At 35.1% G+C, this 27875-nt stretch overlaps 1 protein-coding gene across 3 annotated transcripts; it reads right to left on the minus strand.

Annotated features, from left to right (window-relative positions):
- Positions 1-1844: 1844 nt before the first annotated feature.
- On the minus strand, positions 1845-26602 carry LOC109076297 (Golgi-associated kinase 1A-like). 3 transcript variants are annotated; one of them, XM_019092041.2, is made up of 6 exons: positions 26301-26602; positions 12840-14192; positions 5356-5478; positions 4050-4153; positions 3868-3923; positions 3620-3760 (listed from the first exon to the last, which is right to left on the minus strand). In XM_019092041.2, the coding sequence occupies exons 1-5, from the start codon at positions 26301-26303 to the stop codon at positions 3878-3880; spliced, it is 1629 nt and encodes a 542-aa protein (XP_018947586.1). In that variant the 5' UTR covers positions 26304-26602; the 3' UTR covers positions 3620-3760; positions 3868-3877. The 3 variants fall into 3 exon arrangements, with proteins under 3 accessions (XP_018947572.1, XP_018947580.1, XP_018947586.1); XM_019092027.2 differs by lacking the exon at positions 3868-3923 and having other exon boundaries at positions 1845-3760; XM_019092035.2 differs by having other exon boundaries at positions 3618-3923.
- Positions 26603-27875: the final 1273 nt, after the last annotated feature.

Genomic DNA, 27875 nt, shown 5'->3' on the forward strand with positions numbered 1-27875 from the left:
ATGTTAATGGTCTCCATAATAAAGCATGCCAGACAGAAACAGACCAATGAAAAAATATTTATAGTCATCTCAAACCAATTAAAAACCTTTTTTTTTTCTCAAGGACATGGTTATATCCTGCTTTTTTCATGAAAAAAGGTTTCTATGCTGTCTTCTGAAACATTCTGAGGGTAGCGTGACCCTGATCATGACAGTCTTTTTGCTGCTGTCTGTGGTAGATTTCTTTCCAGACGAGGGTTAATAGGATAACCGTGTCTTAAATAAATCACCAGCAACAGGGAAAGAAGAGACAGCATAGATAACTGCCTTCTCACTGAACACTCACTCTTCTGAAACCAGCTTCGGTGGTGGTTTTAAAACTGATCACACTGTTAGTCCGTTATATAAACTAAATTATATACATGAATACATTCTATAAATGCATATATAGATGTGATATCTTAACACAAATGTTACACTGTCTTGAATAATAGGAAAGTAACTGCTTTGCCAGTGCAGTGGTTGATTTTGAAGTTGGCAAATGAAATAGAAGAGAGTTAGTTAATTCTTTCCAGAGAGCAACGAGTCTAAGACTTAATGAGCGGTACTGCTTGCGAAAATAACATTTTGTTCCCCAGTACTTTCCAAAAGAATACACACTCTCAAAGCTGATGTAGTCAAAACCATAGATTATTTATTAGAATTTTTCCAAATGCATGTTTGTATTTATCTATGGCAGAAATCCAAGTTCCAGTGGCAGGAAAAGAAAGGCAAGTGTTCCTCATTCACTGCTAAGAGTCTCACTATTGTAAGGCTCTGTAGATATTTGCATTGCACATTAGCAGTTAACACTTTAAGTGGTCATGAATTTTTTAGAGATTGTCTAGGTCGAACTAGACTGTTGGATTCACTGAAAAAAGTGAGTCATGCATTCCCTTGCAAAACTTGATGGTAACAATGCTAGGGATGTTGTTACCAGGGCATTGCTATGCATATACATTAGAAAGGAGCTTATTTTCATCTGGAGAACTGCATCCTTGTTCTCTTTCCCTTTTGTGTTTCTGTCTCGTTCTTTCTCTGCATCTCTATTTACACTTAGTTTAATCACTCCCATGGTTATGACAAATTAAAATCATGTTTCTATTCGAATGGATGCAGGCCAGAGGTAACACATGACAGAGACTGCTGCTACTCTCACAGTTTTCGGAGATACCCTCTTACATGATCCAGCAATAATTGCTTGATCCACTCATCTCTTGCCTAATGATGAGGGAGCGTGTAGTTTTAGATTTCATCTTTTTTTACCCTGACCTTGTAAGACAACTGCGATCGAGTTGCACTCATTTATAAATTGCAAAACTACGAACTTTAAAGGAGCTGAAATGTTTATAGTCTTTGGGAAATTCAGCTGATAAAAAAAGCTATTATATTTTGAAATATTTAATGGACAGGCTTTACTTATGGTAGGGAATTAATTTTTTGAAGTTGCACTGTACTGCACAGTCATACTGATGAAACAATGACGCAAATGTTCTTAGGGAAATTATTTGTTCACGTATTTGTTAATTGCAGAGATGAAACATTTTGCTTCCATCCTTTACACCAAAACGTGAAATTCTGAGGATTTTAGAGTGATTTGTTAGTTTATGGTTAAAAGTCAGTGATGTGAGGTGTTGAGACAACCCTGAACTACAAGTTCTTGAAGTGGTTATAGAAAAGATTAATCCTCCTTACAAATGATCACATTTTGCTGCTTTGCAGCCTGAAAAGATGGACAGTTTTTGTTTTATCCAGCTGAAATTTACTAAGTGCAACTTATAACATCCAAGTGAAAGATAACACCAACATATCAGAAAATAATAATAATAATAATAATAATAATAATAATAATAACTGTGTCTGTTTTCATTTCAGGCTGAAAAGCAACAAAATGTGATTATTTTAAAGGGGGTGATTCTTTTCTATACCCACTAGATGTTTTACCCATCTTTCCTTATAGTGCACTGAAATTTACTGCACTTTTTAAGTATTATACACTCTTAGAAATAAAGGTACTGTCACTTAGGCGGTACCTTTTCAAAAGGTACATGCTTGTACCCAAAGAGTCTATTTTGATACCTTAAAGGTACATATAAGTACTTAAAGTGTACATATTAGAACCTAATAGGAACCTAAAGTGTACCTTTTGAAAAGGTACTGCCCCAGTGACAGCTTTTGTACCTTTATTTCTGAGAGTGATATCAGCTCATCAAGGATATAGAATATCTGTGCATTAAGCATTTATGCTAAACAAGCCTTATGTTCTAGGGGGTTACAAGTCTGTTTAGTGAAGAAGCAGTCAATGTATTTTGAAGTGAAATTGGAAGCAAAACACAGGCAGGAGTCTCTGGCCCACATTAGGCAAATGTAAATGAGACCTGTGGGAATTCGAACTGGATGAAAGGGAGATTTAATGTTTCGCTGATATCATTTATTTTTTCTCCCTCGACATGCTCCTAATCTCCAAATGTGTGATCAGTATGAGGCTTATAGGAAGTGACAAGATCAGCTCATGAACAGATGGACTCGAAACAGCCACTCTAAACTCTTCTTCAGCCCCTTTTCATTTGATTTAAGGAACTGATATCTGCTGAATGTCTTTGGATTATTTACAATTTTTCAGTTGTACCCAGCAGTTACAACCCAGAGTTAAGTGGAGAGGGCTCAGTTTCACTCCGCACCACAGTTTCATAGTCCTCTGCATCTCTTCTAGTATAGCAGCCTTCATTAAAGATTTAGCGTGTACACCACAATTCTCTTGTTTTTGGCGTTTCAAGGACACTGTACAAGAAAAATAGTTTGGAAGCTTCATCAGCTTAGCTTCATATCTAATTTACATCTGCAGTTACCCTTTCTGAAAGCACCGCAGGAAGACTTGACATACAAAGCTTAATTTCGTCCATGTAAATTCTGGTGTTGTCCAATGCAGCTGTGACCACAAAACAAATAAGCGACAGATTTTGTTGATGGTTTGGTGTCTAATTGTGCAACATCATCCACCCACTATATGAAATATCATTAGACCAAAAATCCACATCTCATAACTGTACATTAAATATTACATATCTCCTAATTGGCTATAACTGTGTGCCGTCGACAGCACATTAACATTCAGCATAGAAAGACAAATTGTTGCTTGTTGTTGAAATCTTAGTGTATCACGTCTGGTTAGGACATAGTGTAAGTCTCTTCACAGTGACGGGCCTCTGCATGAGTCCAGCTTTGCAAATGACCATCTGGAGTGTCTTCTCTCAGACACTATGAGCATCACTTAATCACAGTTCAAGGATTGCCAACCCTGATTAGGGAAATCGACTCAAAAATACATGCAAAATGCACTAGCTCTTCTCATTTTAGCTGTCTTGCATAGTTCGCATGGCTTTCTAAACATCACAACAAAACAAGACTTAATGAACATAATGGCATAAATGAATCAGGATGATTAAAATCAAAGCAAAAGATTTCCATAAACATTTTGTGTTTTCTAAGAATTCAGTAATTGTTTTTACAATATAAGAGAATCTCTTCATGTGAGAGTTAAAGATCTCTGGTAAGTCGTAGTTTCTTCTCTTGTATATACTGCAGGAGGGCCTTGGCTCTTTGCTCTACGTGCCGGATGATAGATTTGAGTCCGGACACTTTTCCTCTGCTCACCCAGAACTCCCGATCCACAGACAGGGAGCGAAGGAGCATCCTCTCCAGACATCCTGATTGCAGAACTGAAACGGCCCGCTCTGGAAACCTACCGATCAACAAATACACTGTAACTCTAACTGTTTTATATGTTGATCAGTCTTATTTCCTTGAAAACAGAATCCTTATTCTGAAATTTGTATTTGTAAACATAACTTGTCTGCTTCTAATTCAGTTGGCACTTGTATCCAAATGGACTTGGGTCAGCAAGTCTGTTATTCAAAGGCACAGTGTTAAGAAGTCACAGTTCAAACTTACAATAGTTAACAGTCCACATTTTTAACCACTAGGCCAATATAAGATAGTATAGATAAATATTCATAAATATTAATACTTACTCATCAATACCTTCAAGCAGTCTGAAGTTGAGGTTGTCCTGTGGTTGATGAGGTCTTCCTGCATTGTCAATAAAAACCAGTCTGGATGGTTCCGTCTTCTTAATCTATAAATAGAGGTTAATATACAGAGTAGATTCATGCTTATTGCTATTATGTATTTGGAAACTTATAGACATTTAAATGGCTAGTTCACCCAATAATACAAATTATGTCAAAAGTTACTGTAGCCTGTTCACCCTCCTGTGGTTTCAAACCCATAGGACTTTTGTTTAGTTTTTGAAAAATAAAGATATTTTAATTAAGTCTGAGCCATTTCTGTACCTCTTTTATAAGTCCACCCAACCAAAACTTTCATGGCTCAAAAAGTTCATAAAGACATTGTACAAGTAACCCATATGAATCCCTATAACCCTTCTAAAGAGGCAATCTTTTTACATGATGAACTTATTTAATTTATTCACATATACACACTGATCAACGCACATACACAGAGCTCATCATGCAGTATGTGTTAAACAGAAGCTCAGCTACTTGCCTGACACTTGAGAAAAAATCCCTGGTTCTTGCAGAAGATCAAACATGCTGGTGTGACACGGGAGAACAAACCTCATTGGTTCTTTGGGTCAAGCAGGCACATTTGAGCTTCCGCTTACCATATGTGATGAGTATCAATATTTATGTAATTAAAATCCTAAATTATATCTGTCCATCATATAAATTTACAATGTCTTTATGAACTTTTTGAAGCATAAAAGTTCGGGTTCCGTGGATGTTCAATGGAGGGACAATAATAGCTCATGTTTCATTAAAAAAATATATATTTTTTGTGTTTTGAAGTTAAACAAAAGCCTTATGGATTTGGAACAAAATGAGGATATGACAGAAGTTTCATTTCTCTGTGAACTAACCCTTTAAAGTCACACCTCAAAAATTTTAGAATAACATTTCATTAGATACAAAATGACCTGATACCTAATGGTAGACCTCTTTTCGGATTTTGTTGAATTATATTTCTCATAATTGTGTCAAAAGTATATTAAACGTGTACTAAAATCAGAAGTCATGACTATAGAAGAACTGAAACATCTTGCTTACCATCGAAAAATGAGACTGGCATATATATATATATATATATATATATATATATATATATATATATATATATATATATATATATATATATATACATACATATATATATATACATATATATAAAAAAATATGAGGGTTGGACTAGAATGAGGATGTTCTGTACTGATATTTTATTATCGGAAGATCTGACAAATATCACCAATATTTCCTTTACCAAGATGTGCACCAGATTTAAGTCCTTTGGGTTTCCACATTTGACATGCAGCAGGTTTTCTACACAGAGTTCTGATGGGTCTGGTCTGAAACCACAGCAAGACCGGTCTAGTCTGTCATTCACCTGGAGAAAAAAACAAATTAATCACGTTTAACAAATGAAAAAAAAACAAAAACAAATTCATATATGTCAATAGACATTCACATTTTTTTTTTTTTTTTTTTATGGCAGGTCTTCTACTTTGGTTTCAGTTATGTATTTCCTGTTTCATGTCATGTGACATCCTATTCCCGTTTGTTGCTCATGTCCTGTTTTCATTAGTTCATTGTCTTGCTGTCTCATTATTAATTCTGTTCTCTCATTGGTCCAAGTTCTTTTTGTTTAGCAGTTCCGTTTTGTCATTGGTTGTTTACATCATGTGATTACCATTAGATTCTTTTTAAGTCCTCATGTTTGTTACTCTGTCATGTATTGAAGTATATTTAGATGTTGCATTGTTTATTTTCTAGTCAAGCCCATAGTCCATGCTGATGTTGTGTTTCATGTGTAGAATTAAGTTTATGTTTTTGGATTTTCACCATTGAAAATAAACTGCAATTGGGTTCTCTATGCTATCATCCTTGCATGTTTCATGCCAGCAATATTAGATAGTCTTATATATTGACATCTCATACAAAACATAGTCTAATCATTGTTATCAAACTCATAAATATGTAAATAAGAATATGAATGCAGTGTACAGTGTAAAATATTGCACAACCTGAGTACTCAGGGTTACTTACTAACCTTACTATATGAATAGTTTTCAAACTCATTTTTCTTTATCAATGCAATAAGCAACTAAACTTGCAAAGCAGAGAGATTCCAGTGGAAATACTGTGGTTTAATTTTTCTCATAACATTTAACAACATTAGTCCTCTAACAACAACATTTAACACATTTGGTTCCTATGTGTGCTGGGACCATATACTGTTGGTGAGAAGTCAAGGTGAGATGTAAAGTAAGGTGAGTGTTTTACCAGCTCATTCCCAGTTAGAACACCTTCCCTCTCAAACTCCACAGGCCATACTGACACACCACTGCTATATTTCACACTGTAAAGTGAAACGCATCTGATTTTAGAACAACTGAGATCCACTGAAGATGGATATGAGGCAATTAAATAAGTTTTTTTCCCTTGCACTTTAGAGGATTTAAAGGTTTAAAGTTCAAATAATATAACGGACATTTTGTCATCATTTACTTTTTAAATTCTATGGTGCTTGTCTTATTTTTGTTAAACCTGACATGATGCAAGGGCAAAAGAGATTTGATAACTAGCATAGAGAGGAAGATTAAATATCAAAAACAGCTTATATTTCAGTCTGCTCATCACACAAAACTAGCTTCAGAAGACTCACATTTTCAACCACATACTCACATACTAAGCACTTAGATTTTTCGATACCACATATTTATTTATTTATTTATTTTGAACCTTTAAAGTGTAAATGTCCATTAGTTTGTGTATGGAAAAGAGCTCCTTGAACATTCTGCTAAACATCTGTTGTGTTTCATGGGATATATAAATGACTTAAAAATAGCTACAAGATGTTTATGTCACTTGTCTGCATGCTGATATAATACTAAAAATACTAATATTTTTAACATCAGCTCAGTGTTTCTGACAGCTGCTGTCAGTTGGCAGTATCGGAAGCAAACAGTTGTCAACACACATTGTGTTCTTGCCACACATCATCCTCAAATCTGTGTTCTCTTTCCTCACACAGCCAGCACTGTGATAACCTAAGGGCTAGCTTACATAATGTTTTAGTCCAGTGCTGCTAGTGAACCATGGTGAATGCCAAAGAGCATTTCCATGTCACAGCCCCTGAATATTCTGATTAATGTGACCTTTTGTTCAGAAACTAATGCAATCATCTTTGCCACTGGTTTGAGTTATGTTGGGTTTATGCAGTGCGTTTATACATACTGGTATACAGTCATTTTTAGCACATTTTTAACAAAAATATAGTAATTACAAATTCTATTTTGAATATTCAGAATAATAATGTGAGTAAAAAAAAAAAAAATTGCATGAATTTCAGAATTTACTTTAATGACAGCAGCACTTGATCTGCCGTTGACACGGTGCAATAGTAATGTAGAGTGTAACTTATTATATTTCTTAAAAATATTAAATGGATCCCGCTAATGGGACAATGAAGCCCTCCATACACCTATACCCCTAACCCCAATATACCTCAGTATGTACATTATTACCACTTTTCGAATATAGTCTACATTGAAAGTAAATGCCTTTCTGATCTGATATGTGATTGGAAAAAGGAGAAGAGTGAGTCCAGGCAAAAGGCAGACTTTAACTCAGGTCGATCACGTCAAAATGCTACTTTTATGTGCCTTACTGGCTACACCACTGCTCTATTAAATTTGTCATTTTTAATTTTCTGTGGCAATATAGCATATATGTAAAAAAAATGGCACCGTGAAATGGGGAAATATATAATGTACTACTGTCCCATAGAAACTTTAAGGGTATATATGGAAAATATATTAGATCATTAGACCCAGCATTAAATCCCTAGGCTCATTGTAACAGCACCTAAAAAGAAGCGGTGCCATATTTATTAAAGAGGAGCTCACACATTAAAAATTAGCGAATATATAGTTTGTGTGCATAGGACCGTTGCACTCTGGTGTTTTTGTTGTATTGTGCTTATTTCATTGTGTTGTGGCTTATTACTGTTGTGTTGTGGCTTGTTTTGTTGTGTTGTGGCGATTACGTTGTGTTGTGGAGATTTCGCTGTGTTGTGGAGATTTAGCCGTGTTGTGCACTACTGGTCCACCATAAGTTCCTGTGTTGTAGAATCACTGTGTTTACATGAATGGAAACTGTCTTGAAAATTGTCTTAATTAAGACAAAATTACCTCATAATTAATCAAACTAGCGTGTGTTTTTACACTAGTGTATCTTAATTCCTGTCACAGACAGTATAAAAAACAAAAAACAAAAACAAAAAAAAGATATATTTAAATAAAAATGAACTCACTGATCCGTAATTAACTTTATTTTGTCCACACCAGTATAATTCATTTTATGAGCTCATAAAAAGTGGATAAAACTGTATAATATAAGCCATGGCACATCTTTATCCATAACAGTGGTTAATTTAAATCAAACTATGATTTCTATGCCTGAAAAAGTCATGGAAAATTAAGAATTTCTTTAAAGTGTGGTCACATTTACTGTTTTTGGATAATTTATGTGGGCAAAATCTAGTCATTTGGTCATGTGAATAAGCTGTTGACCAACAGAAAGCTGAATTATCGCTAAACTTGACAATGGACAAAATAAACTTTTTTTTTGCCCATAAAATCTTGTTAATATGATGACGCCTTTTAAAGGCGCAGCCGCATTAGGGAAACTTTGGTGAGATTTCACTGGCAAAGTCCACATCCATTCTCAATAGTGAATGAAGCGTCACTTACTCGGGACACTTCAAAAGTGGTTTTATACTGGTAAATGCACATTTGCATGTTAAAAATGAATTCAGTGTGAAATCGGTTGGTTTGGACATCAGCAACAAAAAGTATACAAAGTGCTTTTTCCCCTCACAACAAATGCTGATTAGCATATTTAATTTGCTGTCTTATAACTATGCATGATTATATGGTTAGTTACATTGTATTATCTTACTTCCTGCCATCTGTGATCCTATCAGGCCAGACCTGTGGCCCACCAGTTGAGAACCACTGATCTACATTTCAGAGCGGTGCACAGAAGGACTTGTGTTTCCCATGGTGACAGTGAGTGTGTCCTTCACACTGTTCTGTGCTTAAGGGTGTGAGGTTTCACATCAGTGCCATCAGAGGTGCTAAATGAATAGAAAGGAATAAGTGTTCAAGGGTCCCAGTCAGCGATTTCACTAGATCAATACAAAAGTATTAGCTGTTGGCCATGTTACAGCTATTGACTTTTCCAAGATCTAATGTATTATTCATGGACCATTCATACTCCCACTTTTTCACAGTACACAGATTTTACACGCATAGATTATTCTCAGAAATTCATGAAGCACATTCATGAGCAATTGCAGTTGCACATTCTTGGGCATGCAACATTAGTCTACAATATGTCTGATTGATGAAAGATGGTAGAAGTTTTGCGGTGCTGTAAATTATATGTAAAATACATAGAAAGTCCTTCTGAAAAATGTTATGTTCTGTGTTAAAGAGATACTCACCACACAAAATTAGTTAAAAAAAAAATGCCATGGTTAGCTTCCAAGGAGTAAAAGCAATTTAAAGAAATTGTTTACTCAAAAATTCAAATTTGCTAAAACTTGGTGAGCTGGCATGTAGCTTTTGAAACATGTAGCTTTTCACTTCACAAGACATTAATTGATAGGAGTTTTGTGGATAACTTGTGGATTACTGTAATGATTTTATCAGCTGTTGGACTCTCATTCTGACACCCATTCACTGCACTGGTGAGGAAGTGATGTAATGCTATTTTTTTTTTTATCTCTTCTGATTAAAAAACAATGTGAATTACATTTTAATTTTTTTGGTAAACTGTTTATTTAATATCTTCAGCCAGCTATTATAACTAGGAGTCACAGTACATTTCAAGAGCAGCATTTAATGAAACTGCCAAGATTCAATGTCAGTGTATTTAATTTGTACATTTGTAAAGATTATCCTAATATCATACAATTACAAAGGAAGTTTCACCCTGTCAGTTTCAACCTGTTTATTAGAAAGGATTCATGCATTTTCCTCCATTACCTATGTTCACAGTTTTAATTAGGTGTCACCATGACAGCTGTGATTCTTGAAAAAAAAAAAAACAGTGCAGCTATGGGGAGCAAAAAGTAAAGAGGAATAAAAGAATAAAGTGTAAAATATATCTTCTAAACTTGCTAATGAGGTGATACTGACTCACAATCCTCATGTGCTCTTCAAAATTAGAGATATAATCATTCTTAGTGAATGAAACTCTCAGTGGGCACTCTTGTTACTGTGCTACTTTGCCCACATCATTTTTCACCTGTCTAAGAGTGTTTGTCTAAGAAATTATTATTAAATTATATAAATACTAGTGCTGTCAAGCGTTAACGCAGGCGATTAAAAGCATTAAAGCTGCCTTAAAACTCTGTAGCCTATTTGTTATATATGTGTCATGCCCATTTAAAGTAGATTCTTGAGCCAAGTGGATTTTGAATGCAGCTTCCAAAAGACAAAAATAGACGATTAATATTTTCTATTTAATACAATCACACTGGCGTGATTATAACATTCAGTGCGTCATATCAAATCTGCGTTCGCTGGCTGGTGCTGAGCCAGATACAGATGCGTTTTTATAGCACTGAGCATTAGCATTTACATCACACATGATGCTGTTGAGCTTATGAATGCAATGACCAATCAGAGGTGTTCAGATGAGTCATCGCTAAAATGCCAGTGTTTTCTTCACTCATCCTCAAAAATAATGAGTGCATGACTGCCCCACAACTCATCATGATGAGAGAATTCAGCCAGGAGCATGGCCACTAAACGAAACTCCAGAATTTCAGCTCATTCATTTTCCCTTTATTCCTTTTATTTTACATCACCTCAAAAAAAAAAAAGTAAATGTATTATAGTTATCAACTCAAAAATCAAAAAAAAAAAAAAAAAAAAAAAAAAAAAAAAAAAAAAAAAAGGTAAATGGTATGTATGAAGTTATCACTCATCTATAGCTAAAACAGGCCAATATATAATGTAGTGCTACTATGTTGCTTCTTGTTATTACACATATAGAGAACAGCAATCATTTTTCTGTCCAACTAGGTTGCATAATCAGAGAGTTAAATATGATATTGTAACATAATGTGATTAAAAAAAAATAAAAAATTGAACATACTTTATTATTTTTTTACTGTACATTTGTGCATTTCTGTATATTTATACTTGCTGAAGGGCACATTTATGGGTTTATGTGAAGATTGAGTTCACATAAATTAAAAGTTATTTTAAGTAGTCTAATAAATGTTCAAATCGATAGCTCTCATTTTTACTGTAATGTTGAATGGCTATCAATGGTTAAATATTAGGAGGACAAAACAATTTAATAGAGACATCAGTTGAATTAGTATCAGTGATACATACTGGCCTTCAGTCATAAAAAAAAATTAAAAAAAGCATTTAAAAAAATAATGTTAGGTGGGATTAATCACGATTAATCACAATTTTTTCAGGAAAAAAAAAATTGTGATAACAGCACTAATGATACATGAAGTTGAACTATTGAGCTTGAAAAAGACTGTTGGAAAATAATTTATGTTAGAACCATGTAGTCAAAATGATTATCTTAAAATGGGATTTATTTAAAAAAGGAGAGAGTATGGGGCAAAAACTTATTCAGCATTTAAATTTTTAACATGTTATATTATTTTCAATAAAGGCTAAATCTCTGTAAAATTTCTATCCCTTTTATAAAATGACCTGTTTTCTGCCAACTGGGCTGGTAGCAGCTTACAAAATCCTAGAATCCCAGAGAGTGAGAGAAAAAAGATAGATAGATATCATGCTTGCTAATGGTAGGTTGTAAGGAGATAATTAAACTAAGCTAAATCACAGTTTCATTATTTACATGCCAAACGCACACATTTAATTAGATGCAATCCTTCTTTATTTTAAACCTGCCTATGAGTCAAGCTGGGTATTAACTGCCTGGTTATCAATTACAATCATTGTTTTAAACAATTAAGTAGTAGACTAGGTCATGAACTCACACCAGTGATTGTATTATTGTTTTTAATTAAAAATACTTTCTCGATGTCACATAACTGTCATGGCTCAATCAATGTTTTGAGTTTAATGCAGGACTTGAAGTTGGTCTAACCAATGACAGATGGGGCAATTGTTCCGAAAACAAGTTTGAAACCCAAAATGCTAAAATAACCCACCTTTTTGCCAATGCTAAAATGGAAAACATGAATTATTTTAAATACATGCTTGGCAGGTAGGCAATTTTGTACTTGGCAGCGCCCTAAATTTTGTGACTCATACAAGAGTTTCTAACCATAGTGGTCAAATACATCATTTAAATGCATATAAACTAAAGTCATATAACCTAGTGACCTTTTAAATGTAAATTTTATTTTATGGTCTAGATATCCCAATCTTTTTTATGTTATAAGATCTAGGTCTACAACCCTGCTTCTGGGGACCCACTGTCTTGCAGAGTATATTTCCAACCTCACCTAGCCTGTTGTTTTTCAAGTGATCCTGAAGGACATGATTAGCTGGTTTCAGGGTTAAAGCTAAACTCTGCAGGACAGTGGGTTGAAGTCCTAGGTTATAAGATAATAATACTTTTTTATGTGTGTTATTTGCAATATAGACCTACATATGCAATTTACTCTCATTAAATATATAATAACACATTAAACTCGAAAGTTTGTGGAAAACAAATATTAATTTTAATAGTGCCTCTTACCTGAAGCAGGAAGTCAAACAAGGCCAGCCGCCCCCACTCTGAATGATGAACTCCCACACAGCTTGTAAAGTTCAGTGGCACCCGAGTACCACACCCGCTCTGAAGTAGAGTCTGATACTGTGTCCAAGTAAGTGAGAAAGAGTTCTGGTCATTCTCAGCATCCGACAGATGTTGTATGCTGGGATCCCACCATATCACTGGTCTAGGAGATCCATTGGTGTATTTGTACGGTAGAATCTCACTGTGGAATGTTCTCAACACTGTGGGCAAGCTCCGGTTCAGACCCAAAACTCTGTCCAGGTGAAAGGCGAACACCTCAAACCAATCACTGGGACGTTTTATGAGTGCACAGCTTCCTGTCTCACAGCGTGTGATATGAGTGTCCCCTGCAGGAACAAATATGTCTTTTTTCTCACTAAATCTAACCCGAAGGACTTGTCCATGGCCTGGAAGCCTGGCTTTACTCAACACAGTGCCTCTGGAGAGAAGCGCCATCTTTTTTATATCATCCTCACTGAGCCAGGGTAGAGACTCTGCTTTGGTTTGGTTCCACTTTTCAATGAAAGTCTCTTCGGAGATCGTCTTGCACCATTCATTGGCTGACACCTTGATGCCAGCCTCTTCTGGAATCCCGTCATTGGTTTCTGCTCTGATTTTGGGCCTCTTCCTCTCAGAGGGGCCTGCTTGTCTTTCATGTATTCTTGCTTCTCCAGGGGCCTGTTTCAGTTTTACCACCTGCTGTGCATCAGAGAGCTGCCCCACAAGCCTCTCTGCTTTTGCCCCATCTAGAGTGCATTTGTGCCTGCATGTCTTGTTGTTTGGGTGGAGGCTTTGGATGCTGGCAGACCGGGGGAATGTTGGGTCATGTCTGGAGTGAAGAAGATGGATGGTTTGGTTAGAGTTCCTGCTATTTTCTAGTTTAACGGCTCGATCTCTTTTGGCCCGGGCTGCAAATGGCTTGACTGGATGCTTGTTTATGTTCTGCATATATCGTTCTTTTTTGTTTGCTTTATTTTTTGCTTTGGTTGATACTTTTTTCTCTGCTGTTTTTCCAGAGGAAACTGATTGTTGGTGATGGTTGACCATCAGGAGATGTTTAGCATGATCTTTCATTTCAGGGTTCTTCCAGGTTTTGCTGTGTTCATATGAAGACGTTGGCAGATAAAGTCTCAGAGGCAACTTTTCGACCAGCCTGCTGGGTTTGTTATTGCGGGGGCCCCGTACGTTCAGCCCGCTCTGCTCAGATGCGAAAGGAGGGAGGGTGTATATCATCACCACTGATAGACTGAAGAGAAACAGGAAGGCCACCACAAACCGACATTTTAGTCTGAACTTCAACCACACTCTTAAAGCCTGCAAGACACAGGAGAGAAGGTAGTGGTGAAGACAAACGGAACAATAAAGTCAGCAAGCAAGTCGAAAAAAACAAAAATAAAAGAATATTTTTTGATTAAACAAAAGTCAGAGGTCTGGATGTTGAATAAATCTAAATGAGGGAATATTTTTTGAGGTAATTCCAGTTAGAGGTCTGGATGTTGAATGCACATGCTGATGGCCCCTTTAACACATTCTGTTGACTATAAGTAAAGTTGCACCTACATAGCTACAAAGTCTCACTAGAGTGTTAGTAGAGTGTTTGTAGACTGGTGTTAGGGTTAGATTAAGTTGACGTTCTTGCAGTGTTACTTATTGTTAATAGAATGTTCAAAAGGGACCATCAAAATAAAGTGTTACCAAGATTTTCCATATGTGTCCATTCCATTGTGCACTCCAGTTTCTACAGTGTCAGACTGGAATGTACTGTAGAATGGATTTTTCACAGCCGTTAGTTTTACAGAGATATGTTGGAGAATTCATCAGCCTGAATATGGAATGTTTGATTCAAGATTATTCTTATCATATTCTTGACATGAATGATTAAACAGGGTCTGGAGCATGTTACTGTATTTGGCTTGTTTTTAGCTGCATTCTCTAATTTTCCTGCCCCAGGCTTGACCCATTCTAAATTGGGCGAAGCCTGTCATTTAAGGTTTAGAAGAGGTACCAATCATCCCGAAACTGTACACACAACTGTAAAAAGTAAAATATAGCTTGCAAAAGCTGCTGAAAATTAGAACATTTGTTGACTGTGACAGTTTAAATTAAGTAAAACTACATTAAAGCTCCTTTGAAAAAGTTACTAGTAGCTAACTAAAGACATATAAAGGGACAATTTCTTTTAAACATATAGCTACACTTTTAAACATTGTTTTGTCATGCTAGTCATGAGAAAAAGTAGTTTGTTACTTGAAAAGCTACTCACTGCTCTGTCATGCTACTGACAAGTTTAGCATAGTTGCTCCCCAACACTAGTGTAAAAAAGCAGTTTTAGAAAATATGCCTTTAGTATTCATATAGCCTGTATAATATACTACTTAATAACACACGTTTGATATTAATCATGTTTGCAGACATTAAAAGGACAATATAAATGCATAAATATGTGCATGTCTATGAATATTGTTAACATGTCAATGATACCTAGATGTATTTTCACATACATCTGGATGCTAAACAAAAAAGGAATTTCTCAATACTGTGAGATCTCTCCCTTTTTTGCTGACTTTTTATGACTTTAGCAGATAGCACCTGTGAAAGACTTCTTTTATGTGATCAGTTTAAAGAATGTCTTGTGTGCAGTTTCACAAGGCTGGGATGTAGCACACAGCCTGCGACAGGTTAGGGCCTGTTCGACTGCTAACTTACATAAAAAACTGAAAGTTTATTTGAAGGCAAGTGGATATTTAGGTCATAAGTATCCATGAAGAAATCATGCAGATTTCTAGCTGATGCCAGGTTCACTATATATGGTTTTGCCACGTTTGCTGTGCGGTTGTTTGGTAAAGGGGTCAAATGTTAAATACTGTAGATGTACAGTAGACACTTAAGCCATGCTTTAAAAAATGTATTTAAGAATTCATAGTTGATTTGATTAAATACACCTGTAACCGATTAAAATTTTATATTTTGTGTCTATAAATAATTAGTCAAGACACTTTTATTTCTATAGTGCTTTATTCAATACAGAATACTGTCAAAGCAGCGTTACAGTGACAAACATAACTGAATCAATTCTGAAAATAACAGAATCAATTATGGAAACTCATAGGGTGCATGATAAATCAGATTTTAATCATGATCATGATTACTGCTTCACTCTGTTTGTTTAGCATTATAATCTGCAATATTTGCCCACTTTTTATTTATTATAATATATATATATATATATATATATATATATATATATATATATATATATATATATATATATATATATATATATATATATATATATATATAATTTTATTTTTTTTATTGCCATTTGTGTTATCTTGCACTGGTGACAAGCCTCAATGAGCTTTCATATTTGCACTTGCCAAATGTCAAGAGTTCAAATCTCCCAATCAGAGATGAAAAGATCTTAAATAAAAACATAAAATATTAAAAACATAAATGAGTAATTTTGAATGCTTCAAGTGAATTTAGTCATCACAACATTACAGTGTTTAGTATGAAAATGGATAATTATTTTGATATTTGCAAAAGATTACATTAGATTTAGATGTTAGATTAGATGACAGCAAAAGTAATATACATTTGATGAACACGCACAATTAAATATCCAATAACGTTTGATATATATCCGATTGCAAAAAAAATAAAAAAAATAAAAATAAAAATAAAGGAAGACAATTAAGCTTAATTATTACCTTATTTATTGCCAGATATATATTGTTTTAAGCTTAAACTCACTTAATTTTTATACATTTTCCAGAAAACAATATAAAACATTTAAAAATGTGATTTTTCTTCTCAAATAAAAATATCTTGATTTACAAATTTAGATTTTTTTTTTACTGTAAATCAAAATTCACTTTTTTAAATGCAGGATAATGCATTTAAATGCAAGTTTATGCCTTTTCTTTAAGGTTACAGGCTTTAGATCTGTTAAAAAAAGGAAAGAGAGATTTGGCTATTTCCCACATATTTACAACAACAAAAATTCAGTTTCACAAAGGAAATCTTTAAATCCAGGTCAGCGTAATTAATGGTAAGTCAGAGATTAAACCCCTCAGCAATTCACATTATCTAAACAAACTGTTAGGAAAACAACCCACGGATACAGCAGTCTCTCACTGATCCAGAGACACACAACATCTGCCAAAACAAATAAAACCAAACCTTCACAATCATTAACAAACCCTATACCTCCTAAAGTATCAAATGTGTTTGATTACCCACTGGTGAGTGAATGGAAAGTTGACTAGATGTTCAGATGGTTAAAGGAAAGGGTTGAAGGTATGGCTATGTGGGGAAACCCAAAATAGACTGAACTTTATACTGAAAGTTGTTGTGTGTCTTAGACGACCCTTGCAAATGAAATGTCTTGCATTAAGCTCTCAGTATTTCTTTTAACAACTAAGCATATTGACACCATGGTGTGTTAAACTGGCAGATGCAAGTATGGCAAAGACATCATCACACTGTTCAACAAGGCAGCAATCCAAGCACAACAGATACGAGGAGACAGACTGAGACCATGAAGAGGAATTACTCAGACAATGTTTTGGGGAAAACATGTTCACATCTCAAAGCTATTGTTTTTCTGGTTCTTACTTGCACAGACTACACCTTCCTGATTCAAATCACAGTGTTTAAATCAGTTTCTAGTGAATTAATGGAAAGAAAGTAAAGGAGTAATAAAAGCCAAATAGCATTACATAAAAATAAAAAAATAAAAAACACCAAATGAACCCAATAAACATGCTGTCTGCAATCAAAATATGACACGTCAAGACATGATAGTTACTTCTCAGTTTTTTCTTTTAAAGCAGGGTGTTAATGCCCTGCACATGGAATATTAATGCAAATGTTGCATTTAAAGTAAAATATAGTATAAATATAAATATAGTATAACACACACACACACACATATATAATAATTTTAAATTATTTAAATGGTTTTCCCAACTCAATTTCAGAAATTTTGGTGATGTTTTTTATGAATAATAATAATTAAAAAAAAAAAATTAACATGAAGGTCCATCCCTACACCACACCTAAACCCAACTGTCGTATGAAAACGTATAACTGAGACTGTACGAACTCAGACGAATTAGCCATTAATTAGCCAAAACATAAAATAGTTGTGAATTGCCAGAAGAGTGTGTTGGATTTCGAAGTAAACTGAAGTATACTGAAATGATCCCCAGTTTAATCAAAAATAGATCATTCGTTTTCCTAAAAACACAATGCTAAAATGTCAGTTTATCCAGCTATTCTTGGACGACAGGACACAGCAAAAGAAAACTGGCTTAGCTGTCACACTCTCATTTTTAAGGGCTAATCCAGGAGGAAGAAAATAGACCAAAATGTGTAACAAAACAGGGAACAGTACTCTATGGAAGTTCTCGCTCTCACGCTCTCACTGGCCCCTCTCACTGAAAAGAAATTATGATAATTTGGGTAACTCGCGCCGAGCAGCTTCCTGTGCTTTCATTCGTGTGTCTACGGTACATCATAGAAATAGGTTAAGCGGTGTGTCCATGGAAATCTCTTTATGTGCTAGAAGCCAAAAATGTCAGTGGATGAGGCAAAATTACTGTCTGTGAAAATCGACATCATGAATGCTGTCAGTGGAGATTAAAGGTAAAGTGTGTCTTTTTTTTTCTAGTGTTAAAATCCCATTTCCTATCCCACCATAATATGCAGAGGCAACTTTAAGTAAGCCATTTGCTCTGTTTGCAACATTTTCCTGTTTGTTGAACAACATGCAAAGCAACATTTGCGTAACCAGTGGCATGACTTTGGGGCAGGGTAAAGCCCCAAACATTTTTGTTATTATTATTATTATTATTATTATTGGATAGATCCATTTGCAAGTGCTGCAGAAATGAAACATTGCACCTTTAACTTAACTTTAACCTAGAACACTTATTTAAATAAATGGAGTCAGTTTCTATGCATCTTAAAATGGCCATCGATACAGTACATACTGTACACGTGCCCTCTCAGTTAACAAGGTCAAAAGAATAGGAGTCACTAACTTTTTGATTGAATGAAAATAGTATATAGAATATCAAAATACTTCACAACATCTTTCTCTGTCATGAGCAACAAATTGAAACAAACAAACTGCCAGCAGCTGAATGCTTGTTTATGACAGCTGCATTAGAGATCTGAATGAACACTTTCTCATGACAACAGAGAACAAAGACTCGCTCAGTGCTGATATGTAATTGGGAAAGATGGTGCTCTCTGAGCCCCTTCAGCTGCAGTACATCTCGTTCTTCCTCAACCAGTCATTTAAGGCCATATCCGTTTAATGAAGAGAGATTATTCACAGCTGGTGTAGCATAAGATGATGAGAAAATTTGGTAGGTTTAAAACAAAGTTTTAGATTAGGCCAAAAGTACTTTAGAGACAAATTTAATTGAAATACGAAATACAATCGAAAGCTAGAGATGCCAACTGATATGATGAAATCCTATAGAAACATACAAATATTTATGAATTCTATTAGGTTCATGAAATATTGATTTGTTTATAGGTTGATTTTATTGTTTTTAATCAATGAAAGTAATTAGATCCAATTTTTCACCTTTATTAAATGCATTTATTTATTTTATAGTTCATAAAATCATAAAATTTTAATATACATTTATCTCTTTACGTTTTTATTTTGTCTAGAAATGTTAGGGTTAAGTTAAAAGCTGAGAGTAGGGTTGGTTGAGGGCTTAAAAATATCATAAATTAAGTTTTTATGATATTGTAACTAAAAATATTGTCATTGTAAATTCCTATGACATTTATGCTTCAAAAAATATACAAATATATCTAGATTAGATGGAGGTCTTGCAATATGTTATATTGTTTTTATTGCAACAATATCATACTGCAGTGTTTCATTCACTTTTAAGATGCCATCTCAATTTACATTTTACTGTGTTCCATTTTGCTGTTTTTAAATGTAAGAACACAACTTGTGTGAACAGCAAAACTATGCTTTGCATATATATTTAGGAGTTGAAGTGCTCCAGTAATAGAGAAATACCTTATTGCAACAGAGGGCATGAGTTCTGTTTTTCAAAACAAAACAAAACCAAACAAAACCAAACCAAATCAAACCAAACAAAACAAAATGCTTACATTAAGAGACTCTGTAGCCCTCTAAGACTAAATAAAAATAGCATGACTGGCTGTGGGAAAACTCTGTTTGATGTATGATCTTTCATGCATTGTGCAAAGGTCAGCATTACCCTTTACCCATATAGGAGGATCCGCAATACCATTACATGCAGCAGGCAAATGGTTTAGGGGAGAGGAAGGTACGGTAAGGGAAAGAGTGAGAGAGAAAAGAGAGAGGAAGAAAAAGAGATCAGCCATCTGCCGCTGTGTCTGTCCTACCTCAGTGTGTCATCAGCGGAGTGTCTTTCTTATTATGGAGCAGATGCTTTTGACACTAGTGTCATACTGAAATATATAACGTGCAGGTCTGTGTGTGTAGGATGAAAATGTGTCACTGTCAGGCTTCTGCAGTCATTTACATTCACACACACAAAAGCAACAGAGAAAAACAGCATATACCAAAAAAGAAAAAAAAGATTTGGTTGCAATTTAGTATTTGGAATTTCACTGGTTTTTGGATTAAAAAAAATAAAGAAGCGTTGTCTAAATATGTGTGAGAACTATGTGCGGGGTTTTTATTCTCATGTGTGACCTATGACTGACTAGAGGGAAGAATAATACTTAATTTAACTCTAACCTTAATGTTTTTTGTTTGTTTGTTTGTTTATTTGTTTGTTTGATTGTTTTCCGTAATGCCTGGGAGGACAAACAGCTGCAGCTGGGAGATCTCAAAGAGATCTCATAATCACAGAAGGGTGCTGACAGTTAATCACAGAGTTTTAGCGGGGCTTAGGCTATGTCCTCATTATTATGGATATATTTAAATATTGTTTCTTCAAAACAAGGGAGTTTTTTTTTTTTTTTTTCAAAAGGTCTGCACTTAAATTTCTGAAAATGCCTCAATCACATTACTGCGCATGCATAAAACATGATAAAAGCTCAGTGAGATGATATAGAGAGACCACACATAATAATGTTCTCATGCCATTCTTTTAGCGCAATTATTTTATTAGCAAAATATTTCACCGCTCACTGGTGTGTCCAGGTCACACTCAAAAACACCATTCCATGTATGAACTAATACGCAATTGTTATGTTTTACCACAGGACAGCAATTTTCTGTCATATTTTTAGGAATATAATATTAAGACTGTACAAATTATTTTTAACAAGACTATGAATGTAAAAACCAGGATGGAATGGAATGTGGATGGAAGGCCAAAACATAGAGAAATAGATGCATTTGCAAGTTTATCCAGATTAATGTTGACATAGAAAAACCGGGGAGCTAAAGTCCCCTCAAATAGGATCTACAACAACTGAGTACAACAAAGAAAGTATCTTTACCCAGTTTGTCTTCAAAAATGATATCATGTATATCTACCTCTCACAATTTTAGATCTGTTTTCTGGATAAACTCATGGAATACAATAACAGGCCGCAGATGACCTGTTTGCAATGTCTCCAGATGTAGCTACACACAGCACAAATTTCACAAATATCATCATATTTCTTGATTATTTAATGTCTCTCCCTGACACTGACTTGCTCCAAAAGCTCAAAAGCTAAAAACAAATAAAATAAATGGTGTGCAGGTGCTGTTACTCCATGGCAATTTGAGAAGCATTATTACAATGTCACAACTTCCTCAGACAATCATTTCTAATCCCCTTGGTGGTTATCTCACTCGTCCAAGCTCATTCACTGCTCATTGCTCATTGGCTGCCCCTGATTAACAGGCAGACCAATAACATTGCAGAAATGACTGTTTGAAATGACAGAAATTTTGTGTGAGACAGAGTCAAATCTCAATTTATTACACACACACACACACACACACACACACACACACACACACACACACACACACACACACACACACACACACACACACACACACAAAATAAAAAATCATTCTTGTCTAAGTCATGCAAATTCTGCAGTTAAATCAAACCTTTCAGTCTTATGTCAACACATCTCTGGTGTATGATGGTAATGGAGTAAAGGAAAACTGGCATGGTTTGAATCTCAAACTTGTACTGTGAGCTTTTGGCTATTGTGAGGTTCAAAATATATATGTATACTGTGATAAAAATATTGCAGACATATTGTTATCTTAACAGCATAAATGTTCTTTCTTAAAAAAAAAGAAAATCTTACGGACAAAACTTTGTAGTATAAGAAGCATGATGGTACCAAATGATTCCCATATTTTTGTTTTATGGTACTATGATACTTAAAGAACACTGAGTAATGCTACTTAGTACATTCAAAAAAATTTGATTAGCACTGCACAAGGAAATTTGTAAAACTACTGATTTTACATGAAGGAAAGAAATAAGTCTGATGTTCTTAACTATTGCTTGGGAAATTGGGACAGCAATACTGCTCTCTCAGGAGTGACTCCAGGAGTCAGCCAGGCAATAACTGGCAAACTGGTTCCCTAGACCAGATGGCACAGATATTTTCAAACATGGTCCCCTTCTTACAAGTAAATTTAAGATGTTAAGCAATGAGTCACATTTAGTAGATGTTACAGCATACGTTCTGATTAAAACGCTCAACGTTTCAAACTCACCTACAAATAATTTAGCTAAGAAAAAGACTTTAGTAAAATGACAGTGATGTATTGGTTGTGTGGTGCAATTTCCTATATTTTCATTCTAATGTTAAAACTGTAAGATACAGCATTAGAGATGGCAATATTCTGTGGATTCTCAGAATCCATAAAAGTGTGGCAAATCTGTCGAAAACAGTTTTGTTTTTATAATCTTGTAGAATACTCATCCCAACTATCATAAGACGACACAAACAGAACAACAAACAGAAATAAATCCAAGCCAGACCCTCCAAGAATTACAGGAACCCTTGATGAGCATTAAAAATACGTGTTAAAAAGGCTTTTTCTTTGTTGAATGTTCTTTGCACTGAAAACAGAAGACAAATCTGGCCATTCCAAAACTGGAACCCATAAGCACAGGTACGATTAGAGAACACAAATTAATGAGACAGAAGGTTGTAGGCATTTATAAACCAGACAATGCACTACAAATAGTATATTGTCCACACAGCAAGGACCACAGTTGGACAACTGCAGGAGATTTTAGTGTCCTGGTGTCAGCAATGCGGCATCCTGCAATTAAACACCATCTCCATGCCAACAAACCATTTGGAAGGTTAGCCAGAATAAAAACCTTTCGCTTTTGCCAAACTTGTAAGTGCCCAGGGTTTCCTGTTGTTTAAAAAAGGAAATCGCTTAGTATGGTGAAAAACACACAGCTTTTTGGCATAGGTTCAATGTAAAAATGTCATGCAGACACTAACCGAATCTCCCTGCAAGGTATGATTGTTTGGTTTTACTTTCAAAACACCTGGTAATCTTATTAAAATACGTCCAGATGGACTTCAGATTAAATTCCAGTTTTTACATCAACATCTGGATACCAGTGCCAGCAGGCATGGATTATGTGACCCTGGACCACAAAACCAGTCATAAGGGTCAATTTTTCGAAATAGAGATTTATACAACATAAATAAGCTTTCCATTGATGTATGGCTTGTTAGGATAGGACAATATTTGGCCGAGATACAACTATTTGAAAATCTGGAATCTGAGGGTGAAAAAATCGAAATACTGAGAAAATCACCTTTAAAGATGTCCAAATGAAGTTCTAAGCAATGCATATTACTAATCAAAAATTAACTTTTCATATATTTACAGTAGGAAATTTACAAAATATCGTCATGGAACGTGATCTTTACTTAATATCCTAATGAGTTTTTGCATAAAAGAAAAATCAATCATTTTGACCCATACAATGTATTTTTGGTTATTTCTACAAATACAGGTCCTTCTCAAATAATTAGCATATTGTGAAAAAGTTCATTATTTTCCATAATGTAATGATAAAAATTAAACTTTCATATATTTTAGATTCATTGCACACCAACTGAAATATTTCAGGTCTTTTATTGTTTTAATACTGATGATTTTGGCATACAGCTCATGAAAACCCAAAATTCCTATCTCAAAAAATTAGCATATCATGAAAAGGTTCTCTAAACGAGCTATTAACCTAATCATCTGAATCAACTAATTAACTCTAAACACCTGCAAAAGATTCCTGAGGCTTTTAAAAAACTCCCAGCCTGGTTCATTACTCAAAACCGCAATCATGGGTAAGACTGCCGACCTGACTGCTGTCCAGAAGGCCATCATTGACACCCTCAAGCGAGAGGGTAAAACACAGAAAGAAATTTCTGAACGAATAGGCTGTTCCCAGAGTGCTGTATCAAGGCATCTCAGTGGGAAGTCTGTGGGAAGGAAAAAGTGTGGCAAAAAAACGCTGCACAACGAGAAGAGGTGACCGGACCCTGAGGAAGATTGTGGAGAAGGACCGATTCCAGACCTTGGGGGACCTGCGGAAGCAGTGGACTGAGTCTGGAGTAGAAACATCCAGAGCCACCGTGCACAGGCATGTGCTTTTGAACCAGAAAGAGCGGCAGAAGCGCCCTGACCTGGGCTACAGAGAAGCAACACTGGACTGTTGCTCAGTGGTCCAAAGCACTTTTTTCGGATGAAAGCAAATTTTGCATGTCATTCGGAAATCAAGGGTGCCAGAGTCTGGAGGAAGACTGAGGAGAAGGAACTGCCAAAATGCCTGAAGTCCAGTGTCAAGTACCCACAGTCAGTGATGGTCTGGGGTGCCATGTCAGCTGCTGGTGTTGATCCACTGTGTTTTATCAAGGGCAGGGTCAATGCAGCTTGCTATCAGGAGATTTTGGAGCACTTCATGCTTCCATCTGCTGAAAAGCTTTATGGAGATGAAGATTTCGTTTTTCAGCACGACCTGGCACCTGCTTACAGTGCCAAAACCACTTGTAAATGGTTTACTGACCATGGTATTAACTGTGCTCAATTGGCCTGCCAACTCTCCTGACCTGAACCCCATAGAGAATCTGTGGGATATTGTGAAGAGAAAGTTGAGAGACGCAAGACCCAACACTCTGGATGAGCTTAAGGCTGCTATCGAAGCATCCTGGGCCTCCATAACACCTCAGCAGTGCCACAGGCTGATTGCCTCCATGCCACGCCGCATTGAAGCAGTCATTTCTGCAAAAGGATTCCCGACCAAGTATTGAGTGCATAACTGAACATAATTATTTGAAGGTTGACTTTTTTTTGTATTAAAAACACTTTTCTTTTATTGGTCGCATGAAATATGCTAATTTTTTGAGATAGGAATTTTGGGTTTTCATGAGCTGTATGCCAAAATCATCAGTATTAAAACAATAAAAGACCTGAAATATTTCAGTTGGTGTGCAATGAATCTAAAATATATGAAAGTTTAATTTTTATCATTACATTATGGAAAATAATGAACTTTTTCACAATATGCTAATTTTTTGAGAAGGACCTGTATACCCCAGTGAATTAAGACTGGTTTTGTGGTCCAGGGTCACATATTTTCTCTCACATACCTGTATGCATGCACTATTTCTGTATTTATCATTGTTTTATTACACGGCTCTTTGAAAAGCTTGGTTCTGACTGGTCAGTTGAAACATTCTTAGGTCTGTTATACCCGTTGTCAATAGCAATGCTGAATAATAGACCGCTCACCCGAGTATCTGAGGCGAGTGCATCTTTCATATCACACTGCTGCCTTGCCCTTTTATACAAACGCAACTGGTATCATCTTGTGCCTCATTTATTGACTGCAGTGTGATAAAAAATGTCCAAAAACTTTACCTTTAGGGGTACAACAGCGTGTCACTGTGACAGTACCTTCAAAGGGAGACACCTAAAGGGTGCATATTATAAAGGGGGCATAACGGGGTCTGCTGAGAAGTCTGGAACTGGAATGAATGATTCAAAGAATTCTCAATACTGAAAAACATTAGGCACTGTTGTTGTACAGCTCTTGCATTATTAACAAAGATTTTCCTGCTGAATATAAATACATCAGAAGTCTGATCTTAATACACACAACGTGCTTTAGTGCCATGCCCTGCAAAGAGCACTGGAACAAATTATTTTGATCTGTTTCGGGACTATAATTTTTCACTGAACTCAGATACATTTTAATAGCAATCTTTGTGAGGCTTTGCATTGTGAGTTAAAAAAAGAAAATCTCATCTCAGACAATATTCATTCACGCTTTCAGAATTTGATAATTAATCATGGAACATGACCTGTGCAATATAAAAGAAAGCAGTGAATGTGCAAACATAATTACAGATAAATCATTCTGAACTAGTATAATAATGAAAAGTTCTCAATTGGACACTTACCATTATAAACACCACTGATAGAAGTCTAATGTGTTTCGGCTGTTGACTCACAGCATCAGCGCCACATCATCTTCATTCCTGCGCTCCTCATCTATGCAAACACAGTTTTATTCCTGCATGTAAACCTTTTTGAAGTTACTCTGATCTTAACTGGACCAGTGTATGCATGAGATGCATCCAAAGTCACATTGTTTAGTGACTTTCCCTGGGTTTATTCTTGAGTTTCCATTGCAAAGTTTCCAAAGTCTCAGAAGAAAGCTCTGATCTCTAGCAACACGTTGCAGGAGGATGGTGGACTTGAGAAGGGAAAGCAGAGTGGAGGTTTGGAAAGGAATGTGCTGTGTAACATGAGAAGAGAGAGAGAGAGAAAAAAAAAACATAGAGAGGAGATTTATTGTCCTGGGCTGGGCACTTAGAGTTCACGGTGTATTGCTGATGCTCAAATGTTCTATGTTATCTTCACTTAATTTTCATGTAAACAAAATTCTCATTCAGAAGACAGTTAAATTAACTATGGTAACTATTTTCAAAGAAGTTACAGCTACTGTTAATGTTGTGAAAACATTGCAGTGGGAACTTGGTGTTAGCCTCGCTGTCATCTAAAAAAAAAAAAAAAAAAAAAAAAGGTACAAAATGATGAAATATTTCTGTTTTACCTTTTCTTTCACTATCCATAAAGAGTATGTATAGAAATAATTAAATGCACCTGAAGAACTTATTTTAGGACTATACTGTCCTCTTCTGGTAGACTTGTGATTTACAGAAGTAGGTGATTGTTAACCAGGCTAGTGCATAGAACAATGTTTTTACTAGTGTACATTATTACAATTCTTTTTCCTTTTTCTTTTTTTTTTCTCTATACACGTCACACATGAATCTTTACTGGAATAGTAATTATATTATTAGTATTATTAGTATATAATAATTATAATAATTATAATAATAATAGTTATAATGCCGAATTTGTGTGTGTGTGTGTATGTATGTATATAGATAGATAGATAGATAGATAGATAGATAGATAGATAGATATTACAATAATTCCTAGTTTCCATTAAATAAATTTTTATTTTATGTTTACAATTAATATTAGATTTTCATATCTATATAGCATATAATATAGAGTATAATTATCATATATTAGATTTGTTGAGTCTGATTTCTCCCAAGTTTTTTTTTTTTTTTTTCTCCATTTCTGTCACCAATGGAGTTTGGGTTCCATGCCACTGTTGCCTTTGGCTTTTTGTAGACATTTAATTGCACAGACACTATTGGATGAAAACTGAACTGATCCGGATGATGACATCACTGAATCAACGATGAACTGACTTCAACTTAAAGGGATTGTTTACTATTTTCTTCTATTTAGAGCTGCTTTACAGCATAATTGAATATTGTTTGCATTATTGAAACATATTTTTCCTGTTTGACACTGTAAAGCTGCTTTGACACAATCTGTATTGTATAGAGGGCTATATAAATAAAGGTGACCTGACTTTATAATGTATAATGTGTCCTTAGAATTCATTTTAATTACTTTAATGATAGCATTAAATGCCAAATGCCTAGATAATC

This window comes from Cyprinus carpio, chromosome A16 (genome assembly GCF_018340385.1).
Source record: "Cyprinus carpio isolate SPL01 chromosome A16, ASM1834038v1, whole genome shotgun sequence".
NCBI classification, from domain to species: Eukaryota; Metazoa; Chordata; class Actinopteri; order Cypriniformes; family Cyprinidae; genus Cyprinus; species Cyprinus carpio.

Excerpts from the sequence above, each read along its gene's own strand:
- LOC109076297 (XM_019092027.2), bottom strand. Across the intron at positions 5,479-12,839 it reads TGTTTGACTTCCTGCTTCAG|GTGAATGACAGACTAGACCG; the intron begins GTAAGAGGCACT and ends TTTTTTCTCCAG. Across the intron at positions 4,154-5,355 it reads TAAATCTGGTGCACATCTTG|ATTAAGAAGACGGAACCATC; the intron begins GTAAAGGAAATA and ends CTCTATTTATAG.